Consider the following 12,300-nt stretch of genomic DNA (forward strand, 5'->3'; position numbering starts at 1 on the left):
GACACAGTTACAAGTGAAAGATACGTGCGAAACATTTTGCGATAGTTTTTTAATGAACTGAGTGAAAGAGAAAAAAAGCTTAGCATTTTTTCAGCCGGATTCGTCAAGGGCTCACACGACCAATGTTTCTTTGCACGCAGTTCTCGATGTGTCCAATGAAAGTGTGATTAGTAACAATATCCAGTCCACTAGAAGTCCTGATTTAACTCGGTGTGATTCTTAATTGTGAGGTACACTGAAGGACCAAGTGTACGCAACAAATCCTCACACGACAGAGGAACTCAAGGTTAATATTTGTGAATCAATTAATTCCATATCTCTGAGAGAATTACATCGTGTGATTAATAATTTCTTGAGTAGATGTCAGAAATGCGTTCCAAATAATGGCAGACAGTTCCTGCATCTCCTTGCGTGACATGAATGAGTACAATTTTTTTTGTTTATATTTTAAATGTAGTCATGTCCTACTGTAGCAGTAGACGGACGATACGGCATCTGATCGCCAGGCAATGGAGCGCTCGCCATCTACTACACCGCACAGGCGGTCATCAGATAAATGGAACACCCTGTAGTTTATGTGTATATGGGAGTGAGTGCAGAATAATTGGATGAACAGCTTGTCATAGCTCTCTCTCTCTATCTCTCTCTCTCTCTCTCTCTCTCTCTCTCTCTGTGTGTGTGTGTGTGTGTGTGTGAGAGAGAGAGAGAGAGAGAGGTTTTTCCCTTCGCCTGCTGCTGCTGCTAGTCCCCATTTCACATATATATACTGTATATAGAAACAATTCATCATAAATGTAAATACCCTATATATTGAAATAAAATGTAAATATTGTATATAGAACCAAAATGGAAAACATATTATTTCAGTTCTTGTTGTACCTGATAGTCATAAGCCATCAGAAAAAACAACTTTGCAAAGAAAACAAATGTATATATATGTAAGTAAAATGGCTTTGTAAATACATTAACAAATAAATAAAAATTATTGTTTATAACAAAAAATAGCTTTCCAAATGAACCACTTTGAGGTATGTTATCAGAAACTGTATTATAATAAGTTAGAAACAGATAGCTGTGTAAGTAAAATAAAAAAATGTTAATAAATAACAACATATTATTATAAAATTGTATTGCATAAAAGTAAATTGTTAATACTAAACCATAAAGTTTACTGTTATATCATTGTTCTTATTACCATTCCTTTTATTAAAGGATGTTTATATAACAAACCCAAAACTCTCCGCATGATGCACAGACCTCGACTGAAGAGGCTACACAGTTGATTTAGTTATAGAGATGATAACTGGTAGGAGGAGCTCGAACCTCAGTGGTCCATTAGGTTTCTAGCTCCTATTAGTTGAGAGAGATAGGGAAATAGGAGAGGTTTCCCGCAAATTTTGTATCACATGGCCAGTATCAAGTTACATCATGACCCTGAATATAAGCAACACAACTGCCTAAGGTGTGTGAGAGGTTCCCCTGGGTGACCTTGATCAATTCACGATGGTTTACCAGAGGGAAGGGAGTGGGGATCACCTTGAATATAAAGCGGCGATGGGAGTGACCTGACACTAGTGATAATAATGGGATCTTACTATCTCACTGCCCTTTAAATTGCGTCCCTTAAATCCTGCTTTCTTTAGATATGTTTCTCTTTAAATCTAGAGCCCGCACTGATAACCTAGTCACAAGCATACACGATTAGTAGTAACTGTCTGATGTTCTCGCCATTCTGTAGTATTGTGTTATACCACAACAGTGAAGTTACGGTAGAACGAGTGATTGCACAAATTTACGTTTCACAGAATGTGGAGAGATATTCTAAAACTTTTAAGGACATAGAATCAAGCGGAAGTCGTTTTGCTGCAGTGACCGCATTTTCTGCCAAGTTGAAATTCTCATCTAAAATTACACAAAACGTCTTCACTATATGACAAGGTATTGAAATTTTATCTAAAAGAAGAGGAGCAAATAGTTCACGGAATTCAGAAATACTCAATTTTTGATGGGGTGCTAAAACTACTGGGGACATTTCGCACTTAGTTTAAGTCCCAGGTTTTGTTTCCATCTTGATATTGAAGAGAAATCATAATTCATCTAGATGATCGTAGTACTGATGTCTTCAGGTTTGCCACTTATGTAAAGCCGGAGGTCGTCGGCATAGAAATGATATTTGCAGGTGTACTGAACCAACGAGATATCAGTGAAATATAAGCAAAACAATTGTGAACTTAGGATTGACCCCTGTGGCATTCCTGGGAGAATATACTTCCAAGACAACTTTCCACACCCACAGACAACACATTAATGTGCATTTTCCAAATAACTTCCAAACTACTTCAGCGTACTATCTTAAAATCTTAGCTGTCCAATTTTTGTGAACAGTTTGTCACAGTTGGTGTCAGATGCTTTGCTGAAGTCTCGAGTGTCAACGTTATGGCCTCACGATTAGTGTTGTGGAAGTTATATACACTCCTGGAAATGGAAAAAAGAACACATTGACACCTGTGTGTCAGACCCACCATACTTGCTCTGGACACTGCGAGAGGGCTGTACAAGCAATGATCACACGCACGGCACAGCGGACACACCAGGAACCGCGGTGTTGGCCGTCGAATGGCGCTAGCTGCGCAGCATTTGTGCACCGCCGCCGTCAGTGTCAGCCAGTTTGCCGTGGCATACGGAGCTCCATCGCAGTCTTTAACACTGGTAGCATGCCGCGACAGCGTGGACGTGAACCGTATGTGCAGTTGACGGACTTTGAGCGAGGGCGTATAGTGGGCATGCGGGAGGCCGGGTGGACGTACCGCCGAATTGCTCAACACGTGGGGCGTGAGGTCTCCACAGTACATCGATGTTGTCGCCAGTGGTCGGCGGAAGGTGCACGTGCCCGTCGACCTGGGACCGGACCGCAGCGACGCACGGATGCACGCCAAGACCGTAGGATCCTATGCAGTGCCGTAGGGGACCGCACCGCCACTTCCCAGCAAATTAGGGACACTGTTGCTCCTGGGGTATCGGCGAGGACCATTCGCAACCGTCTCCATGAAGCTGGGCTACGGTCCCGCACACCGTTAGGCCGTCTTCCGCTCACGCCCCAACATCGTGCAGCCCGCCTCCAGTGGTGTCGCGACAGGCGTGAATGGAGGGACGAATGGAGACGTGTCGTCTTCAGCGATGAGAGTCGCTTCTGCCTTGGTGCCAACGATGGTCGTATGCGTGTTTGGCGCCGTGCAGGTGAGCGCCACAATCAGGACTGCATACGACCGAGGCACACAGGGCCAACACCCGGCATCATGGTGTGGGGAGCGATCTCCTACACTGGCCGTACACCACTGGTGATCGTCGAAGGGACACTGAATAGTGCACGGTACATCCAAACCGTCATCGAACCCATCGTTCTACCATTCCTAGACCGGCAAGGGAACTTGCTGTTCCAACAGGACAATGCACGTCCGCATGTATCCCGTGCCACCCAACGTGCTCTAGAAGGTGTAAGTCAACTACCCTGGCCAGCAAGATCTCCGGATCTGTCCCCCATTGAGCATGTTTGGGACTGGATGAAGCGTCGTCTCACGCGGTCTGCACGTCCAGCACGAACGCTGGTCCAACTGAGGCGCCAGGTGGAAATGGCATGGCAATCCGTTCCACAGGACTACATCCAGCATCTCTACGATCGTCTCCAAGGGAGAATAGCAGCCTGCATTGCTGCGAAAGGTGGATATACACTGTACTAGTGCCGACATTGTGCGTGCTCTGTTGCCTGTGTCTATGTGCCTTTGGTTCTGTCAGTGTGATCATGTGATGTATCCGACCCCAGGAATGTGTCAATAAAGTTTCCCCTTCCTGGGACAATGAATTCACGGTGTTCTTATTTCAATTTCCAGGAGTGTAGTTTGGGGATTCTTGCTTACGATATTTCTTTAGAGCGTAAGGACTGACTGACGATGAGAAAAATGCGTTCAGTTTGTCAGCTGATACCCGAGAAATAGTTTCTTTTTTTTCTGTTTCCCACACACTAAGGATGGAGATAGAATCGTGGGTACTGTACCGCCACACATAAGGGACGTGCGCACCTGCTTTTTGACACTGCTTTACCGTGCTTCCCAGCTTTTGTAGCGTTCCGGTCTCGAATTTACTTTGAAACGCCCATGAGCAACATTCCTGTTGTTCATCATTTGACATACGTCAGTTGTCAACCAAGGAGCAGGAGCTTTTTTTTATTTTTTTTAACACGTATTGTGCATACTGGTACGTGTTTGTCGATGAGAGTTATGAGCTTATCACTAGGTTCATGAATTATGCCATCAATTGAAGGCGCTCTGATTATTTGACGCCACTGGATTTCTGAATTTCTGAACAATCAGTTATTAGCGCGTCACAAAATGTATGCTTAATGTTCCTACAAGTTATGTTACGCAATTTGACCTTTGGGGGCTGTGAGGAGTAGACCAAAATTATCACATTATGCGCTGAGAGGCCTCGAGCGGAGGTTTGTCCTATATCTCTTACTTTATCAATCTTTCTCGTTCAGATTACATCTGTAAGAGAATGTCTGTGCTCTGCGGATGTGTATGGTTTGTAATAGGAGAATACTCAGGTTCATGTTATTCCTAACAAGGCATACATGTCGATGACTGGAACGTGTTTAATTTTAATTTGTGACTGGAGCATATCTGCTCTGAGCTTTGGCCATTGCCTTCTAGAATTACTTTACGGTTTCTTAGATTTTCATTCTGATGAAGAAATCCTTCGAGGTGTCGAAACCTAAGTCAGCGTACCAAACAGTTATTTGCAACAGTTTAGCTGCGTGATTCCTGTGTCAAATAGTCAAGTTGTTGGAACTGAATCATCTTCTTAGGTTCGTTGTGGATAGATTGTCTCTCAACAACCTTCCCATAAGAATGATAAGCTCGTGTTGACACTTAAGTTAAAGAAATTCCGACTGAAAGAAAGACATTGTGCTGATTTATGGAGGCTTATAGACAGTCCAAATGGCGACAGTTCAAATGGCTCTGAGCACTATGGGACTTAACATCTGAGGTCATCAGTTCCCTAGAACTCAGAACTACTTAAACCTAACTAACCTAAGGACATTACACACATCCATGCCCGAGGCAGGATTCGAACCTGCGACCGTAACAGTCGCGCGGTTCTGGAGTGAATCGCCTAGAACCGCTCGGACACCGCGGCCGGTTATAGACAGTCCGGTCACATTAATGTGACCACCGGCTAAGTTCGACGTCAATGTGCAATAACCACTCACAGACGACAGATGGCAGCACTAGCAGTGAAGGGTGTAGAAAGCATGTCGGAGGACTCCGAAAAACAGTGCAGTCATTGTAATGCAGAAACGGAGCTATATGTCTGACGTCCAAAACGGCATGATCATTGGCTTCCGCGTCAAGGGTTTAAACATTTCGTGCATGACAAAATGGCGCCATCAAAAACTGTTGCCGAGCAACTGTGGTGAACCAGGGATTAACAACGGCTGGGCAGATGTGTACGGTTGAATAGACGCGCAACTGTTAACCTAATGGCCGCCCAGATGAATCAAGGGGCTTCCAACAGTGTCTCCTGAATGACCATTCAGCTGCTGTTGGCGAATATGGGCCTCCGCAGCAGGCGCCTGGTTCATGTACTCATGCTAACTGCTGTTCATCGGCGATGAAAGCTGTAAGTTGCACGCCAGTACCGCAAGTGGACGTCCACTGAGTGGCGACAGGTACCCTTTTGAGATGAATCACGTTTTGCGCCCCATCGAACAGATGGCTGTTGGCGTGCACGGCCCTGCAACAACCGCTGGAAGGGTCCAGGCCGGAAGAGAAAGTGTTATGGTCTGGGGGATGTCGTCATGGCATTCCCTGGGTGGTCTCGTCTTTCTGGAAGGCAGAATAGATCAACATAAATATGCATCTATCCTTGGGAACCACGTCCACTCCTACATTCAGTCTGTTTTCTCCTCAGCGCAATGGCACCTACCAGCAGAACTATGCAACATGTAACACAGGTTGCTGTGTACATGCGTGGCTCGAAGAGCATCAGGATGTACTTCTCTGGCCACTAACTGGGCTGGATAGTCTAGGGGACCACCTCTATAGGGGTGTTCGCACCACGCATCCTCAACTGAGGAACATAGCGCAGCTGGCCACGGCACTGGAGCAGGCATGGCTTCACGCCACTGTCAATACCTTCCAGAACCTCGTTCACTCTCTTCCTGCTCGTCCGTGTTGCAAAAATCGGTTGTTCAGGCTTTTGAGTGGTAGTCACATTAATGTGACGGGACCGTGTAAGTGACACCAGCTGAGCACTTGAGTCCCTAGAGGCTTTTGTCACCTGCATTTCTTTGTTGCAGTTCAATGTGCTTAAGACATTGTGTGTTAGGTCAAATCTTATTTACACATTGACATTCCCAGCATGCTGGGTTGGCCTGTCACCCCCAAGAAACGTGTATCCCAGAAAATCAACACATGCAGATAATATGTTTCAGTCACATTGTGAGCGTGGGGTTGCTATTCTGTCGTTCTGCGCAACGGATTAATCTGAGATGTACCCTATACCCTGTGGCTCCTGCAAGATGCAATTTCCACCCCCACACTACTACAGAAGTCAGACAGACGCTCCTAATGTTCTAAAGAGAAATGCCTGAAAAACTTTCAGCAATAAATATCTTATGGAGTCGTTCACTGTAAGGAAATGACACAAAAATTCACAAAATTTCTTACGTAACCAGTGGGATACTTGGGTACTGGAGTAGTGCTAGTTAGTGTAAGAAAAACATGAAACTAACGAAAATTATTATTTATTTTTCCAAATATTCTGAGGAGTCACAATGGCACTTTTAGTTATGAATTGAATAAGTTATATCCTGGTTCTTTTCGGAATGTGAAGTTACCTCTCAAGGAAAGGATTCGCTAATGAAATTTCTATACAAAGTTTAAGATTGTTATTGACTTGGCAGAATGGCTGAGAGCCGCACGTACTCAACTCGAATAATTATCTGTTAGAATGTTGCTAGGTACGGTCGAGGCTGTCGCGTGTGAAATACAGTGAAGGCTACTGTTGTGGAGGAAATATGGGGCTCGCAAGAGTTGTAGCGCACGATACCGTAAGCTGCGATGACTGCTGTCTGCACCGCTCGCTGCTGACAAATAAGATAACTCTCGTTCTATCTGGATTGACCTTCGCCAATCAAACTCTCCCTACACCTTGATGAAGTCAAGGACTCCTATTCGCCCCTAGTCTAACTATTGGCGTGGTACACCGGTCAGATAACCAGTCCACCACGATGCCACTCAAAAATTCGCTTGCAGGAGTTTAACTATAACTCTGTCCATTCACACTGCACAATAAGTGTGGCAGCCAACACAGTGATCAATGCTTAATAGCAAGGACTCAATATAGAGTCGCACTACGATTCGCTCTCGACAGTGGTGCTCTCAAGGACTCAATATAGAGTCGCACTACGATTCGCTCTCGACAGTGGTGCTCTCCCAGTGAAGTACTGAGGAGAGACTTGTCCCTCGCTCTTTGAGTACACGTACCAGCGCGCACGCTCTCGTTACGTGTTCTCGCTCCAAGAGCGACAACGGAACTGCCCCTCTCCACGCCAGACGTGAAGGGGTATATCTTTCGGTCTCTTCCATTACTCCTTCAGCTCAAGGCGTCAGAAATATCGTCTGCCAATCAGTATTGCTGTTCTAAAACGGGAGAATGACGTTTCGTTTAAGGCGACTAATCCGAAAATCTGTAGTATCGGCGTTTGGCGTTTGCTGTCTCCCTGTGAAAATCTCTGAAACTGCGTGCTATGTGTAAAGAATGCGTAAGCTGGGCGCTCCCACACAATGTAGCGGAATTTGCTTTTAAGCCAAACACAGGGTCGTTCTTCCTCTCACACAGGCACACGCTGTCCGCTCCTCAGGCGGCCGTCGGCCGACGTAGATACCTCCCTGTGAAAACCTCTGAAGGGACCGGCGTCCTGGTGTGCGGTGTTTGCCTCTCCCAAACTAAAAGCTCCTGTGACCGTCGTGTCTGGAATGTATGCGCGTACGCCAGCCTCGAGTATTTCAACTACGGTGCGCTTACTTGTTATTTGCATATCGTTTACATGAATTCATACAACATTGACTTTATCTTATCGAGTTTCAGTTTGAATGCAGCGTCTTGATGTGCGGTATATGATTGTGAGAGCGGAATATGTAAGCAATGAAGGCCAGGAGATCATGTCGTCTTACAGCGTTTTGCACAGAAGGACTGCTTGACAGGTTAGCTGATGCAAAAGAAAGCTCGGTTTTTCGTAATGTGCGGTCACTGATTACATATCGGAATGGGCTACTAGCGGCTTTGATGCATGGTGGTACCAGGAGGCCTGCAGAAGCCTGTCTGACATGTTCCCGCTACATATAGGTATAGTCAAACCTGTTTTTCTCACAGGCGGCATAGTTCAGAAGTGGCGAGGATTTCGTGCGTCCTCGATGTTTCTAATTTACTATTGCTGAAGGACAACGGATCTCAGATTTCAGGTTTTTTGTGTTATAGTGGTACGGGAAATGGAGAAGGAATATTCGTGGTGAGGAGTTAATAGAAAGAAAAAGTGGGATCATCGGCCGGGCCGATGTTGCCAGCATAAATACAGAAACGTGATAACTGCAAGATTAGCATAGAAAGCTACAGTTCAATTATAAATTACTGTAATTACACTGGCATAAGTTTTCTGATTATATATGAACAAAAATAAGTCACGAAGACGCATAAGCAATGTAATCAATGCAAAGAGCAATAATCACAGTGGTACTACAGGTAAAGGATTTCAGGACAAAAGAAAAATAGAGACGTCAGTAGTAACTAAAATCTATTGATAACTACTGTTGAGACTAATATAGCGCTAACAACAGGAGAGGGCATAATGGGAACGTAATTACAGAGTTAGTATTATTGCAAAATAGCATTTCAGAGAATGATCGGTGCTACAGCAGTTTGGTGGCAAATCAAGGCAGGTTGCGTTCAGTTTACCGGTTGGCTCGCGTAGTTTCATTCAATGTTATTCAGTTCTGTCATATATATAACTGCCTTCCTTCCAGCTGCGATTCTGATAAATACTCTGCCATGAGTTCACAAGTTCTGAAGGCCGAAATCGGATACGGCACTGTTCAAAATATTTAGCCGTTTCGCTGTCAGATATTCTATTATTGTTAACACTGCCTTTGCAAATTTTTTTTCTACTGATTAAAAATCTCCGCTAAACATTGGTTGAGGTTCAGGAGCTCCTAATACTCTTCGTCCACCAGATGTTATGTTAAATTTACATGTGCTCTAGCTTCTTTTTCCGAATTTAGGGATCTGAAGACTTCTCATAGGTCAGCTGAGAGTAGATATGCTGATATGCAATCTCTTACGTTGAGACTCCTGTTTTAGTTTTGAATTTGTTACCATTTTTATAATATCTGATGGAAGCCTGATATTATTTAGGTTGAACAAGTATTTTGTGTCTATTGGGATGGTGGTGCAAACTATTGTTGATATTTCTCGGAAGCTTTCTCAAAAATCTGTGAATGTCGGGCGTTCACTAACTGCAAATTGTGCAGTGTACTATATTCACTTGTAAACCCAGTTTGTAGATTTGCCTAATTAAAATCGTTTCTCTACGTGGTTGGGATATTTTTTACCGACTATATTATGTATTAGGGGAAGAGGCCGACAGGTTTGTAGTTTCTGTCAAGTCATGCCCGTCATCTGCCTTGTGAAGCAGAGTACTTGCAGTATAGTTATGGCTTCGGGGATATTTTTTACTCTGCAAGAATTCTGTAGACAATATTCCAAGTTGTCTTTATATCAATTTTCCTGCACTTTAATTATTTCTATTGAAACATCATCACATCCTTGTGCCTTTCCATTCTTCATAACTGGAGTGGCTTTTGAAGACGTAATCTGGCGTTACTTCCAGAATGCTATTATATTCATTATTAATCATCCATGTTTTTGATTCATTTCTTCGTGCGGTTCTAGGCGCTGCAGTCTGGAACCGCGAGACCGCTATGGTCGCAGGTTCGAATCCTGCGTCGGGCATGGATGTGTGTGATGTCCTTAGGTTAGTTAGGTTTAACTAGTTCTAGGTTCTAGGGGACTAATGACCTCAGAAGTTGAGTCCCATAGTGCTCAAAGCCCTTTGAACCATTCATTTCTTAAATCGGATAGACATTTAAATAAATCTTTGAATGCATGTACAGTTATCTCTCTGTGGTTATTTACTTTGCCATCTGCCATCTCAGCTGACGAAATCTGATATCTACACATGGTAAGTTTGTTTCTTCTTGTTTGTACGCTTATTATTTTAATAGTTCCTGTATCATATTTTCATTATATGCGTTCTCGCATTATGCCATGTTCCTGTTATAGTTTGCTTAAAACTCTCACCTTATCTTCAATAACTGCCTTGTTCCATTTCAGATTATTTTAATTTCCCTTTCTCATATCAGCAACATCTTTAGAATTTGGTCTAATGACTTTTTTCTATGTCCTTATGATCTTAATTTTCTGCTGAATTTGTTGCTTAATTTAATCTGGTATACCTGTCTTTCCGTAAGCTCTGATATTCTACATTGTGACCACATTATTAAACAATTACGAAAGATATCAGCTAATTGATAGATAACCTGTTCTGCAATCACTCTAGGGCTGTATTTGAGAGGTAATGGTGTGCTGTTTGTCTGTTCCAGTGGGTGTCGTTCTGGATCAAGCCCGAGGCTGCACCAGCCAGAGTGACGCTGGGAGTGACGTCACTGCTGACGCTGTCGACGCAGCACGCCAAGTCGCAGGCGGCGCTGCCTCCTGTGTCCTACCTCAAGGCAGTCGACGCCTTCATGTCAGCGTGCACCGTGTACGTAGCAAGCTACCTTACAAATTTAAGTACACGCGACGGTGAGTCAGTAACTAAGTCACTCACTCCAGAATACCGTTTACCGTTTTACACCTTTCACTCCTGTGGTTGGAGAAGATGGCAGGAGTGCTCAAGGAGTGTACCCCACTAGAACAACATGCAGCTGTGCGACGTTTGTGAGCTGAGGGACTAGCCACAGGGACTAGCGTCCTGTTCCCCCCGTTGAGGTTTCCAGTGATGTCTCATTGCAACACGTGGAAGAAAGATCCGTGGATATCGCCGTATGGCAATCGATAACAGGTGTGTGCCCTGGGTTCCTCTCATGGAACTGCATAAATCTTCATTCGTAAGAAGTTGAATTTTCGTAGTGTTTGTAAACGTTGGGTCGACCCCAGAGTACAAATGGATCAGAGTGGGCTCAGTTATGGAGTACCTCATACATTACAATTAAGAAGGAGACGAGTTCCTAATGCGAATCTTTACCGTGGGTGAGTAATGGGTTCACGACTACCAACCTGCGTCAAAACGATCCTCTGTGAAATATAAGTATGACTTCTCCCATAGAAAAGTAAGAAAAAAAGTTTAACCACCAAAGAAGTTTAAGTTTACAGAGCTGCGGGACACGCTGATTTGGTGTTAAGTTGATTTTACCTTTTTGGTGCTAATCGAATCAAAATACTTTGCTTTACATTGAGAGAAAATAACTGAAATCTAACCCCAACCAACAACGTACCACAAACCAACTACCCGTATCAGTAACAAGAAGCCTAACATTAGTGTGTGATTCATCTATATCAAAGACATACCTATTAGTCCTACCTCTTCGAGGTCGAGCCGCAAAACCTCGAGCTGTTGAACCTACCTGACTTTACCTGCGGTGCAGCTGCTAGTACACTGGTCTCCAAACTTATGAACTCTGATAATGGATTACTGTAAGACAACAACGCCTGTAAATGAACAGCAGACAAATCCGGTAAAATCCTAATATATTATTGAGCCCCAGTGTCCTCCTGTTTTGTAGGTGTACAATAGTATTGCTTGAATCAGGATTCACGGAGCTCGCGCAAACGTAACTCCTTCCTCTCAACATGTCATTACCAAAGAAAAAGTTTCTCATATGCGAATTCACAATTCTAAGCTGCCACAATTCTGCTGTGCTGTGCGGCATATGATTTACGCTACCCGCCTCGTGGGACGTAAACCACAACACCAGGATAGTTTAGGATCCGCTGGCAATTAATAACCCAATATTCTCCACGACACAAAAACAACCAAACCCAAACATCACGACCAGGTGGTCATCAGCGACGATAAAATCATAATTCTGAGACAGTCAGCAATGGAACAGTCACAGCATCCTACTTACTGACATGAGGTGAAACGATGATGTGTCGCCTGGCATCAGCTTTGGTCATTATCTACCA

General features: G+C 44.0%; 1 protein-coding gene across 2 annotated transcripts in view; it reads left to right on the top strand.

Annotated features, from left to right (window-relative positions):
• Positions 1–12,300, top strand: part of LOC124555587 (glycine receptor subunit alpha-3) — a 370,065-nt gene that overhangs the window by 269,691 nt on the left and 88,074 nt on the right. For both annotated transcript variants that reach the window (XM_047129549.1, XM_047129550.1), the window contains exon 8: positions 10,716–10,876. In XM_047129549.1, coding sequence (XP_046985505.1) covers positions 10,716–10,876 — 161 coding nt within the window. The remainder of the gene's footprint in view (positions 1–10,715; positions 10,877–12,300) is intronic.

The sequence above is a fragment of the Schistocerca americana genome, chromosome X (assembly GCF_021461395.2).
Source record: "Schistocerca americana isolate TAMUIC-IGC-003095 chromosome X, iqSchAmer2.1, whole genome shotgun sequence".
In the NCBI taxonomy this organism is placed as follows: Eukaryota; Metazoa; Arthropoda; class Insecta; order Orthoptera; family Acrididae; genus Schistocerca; species Schistocerca americana.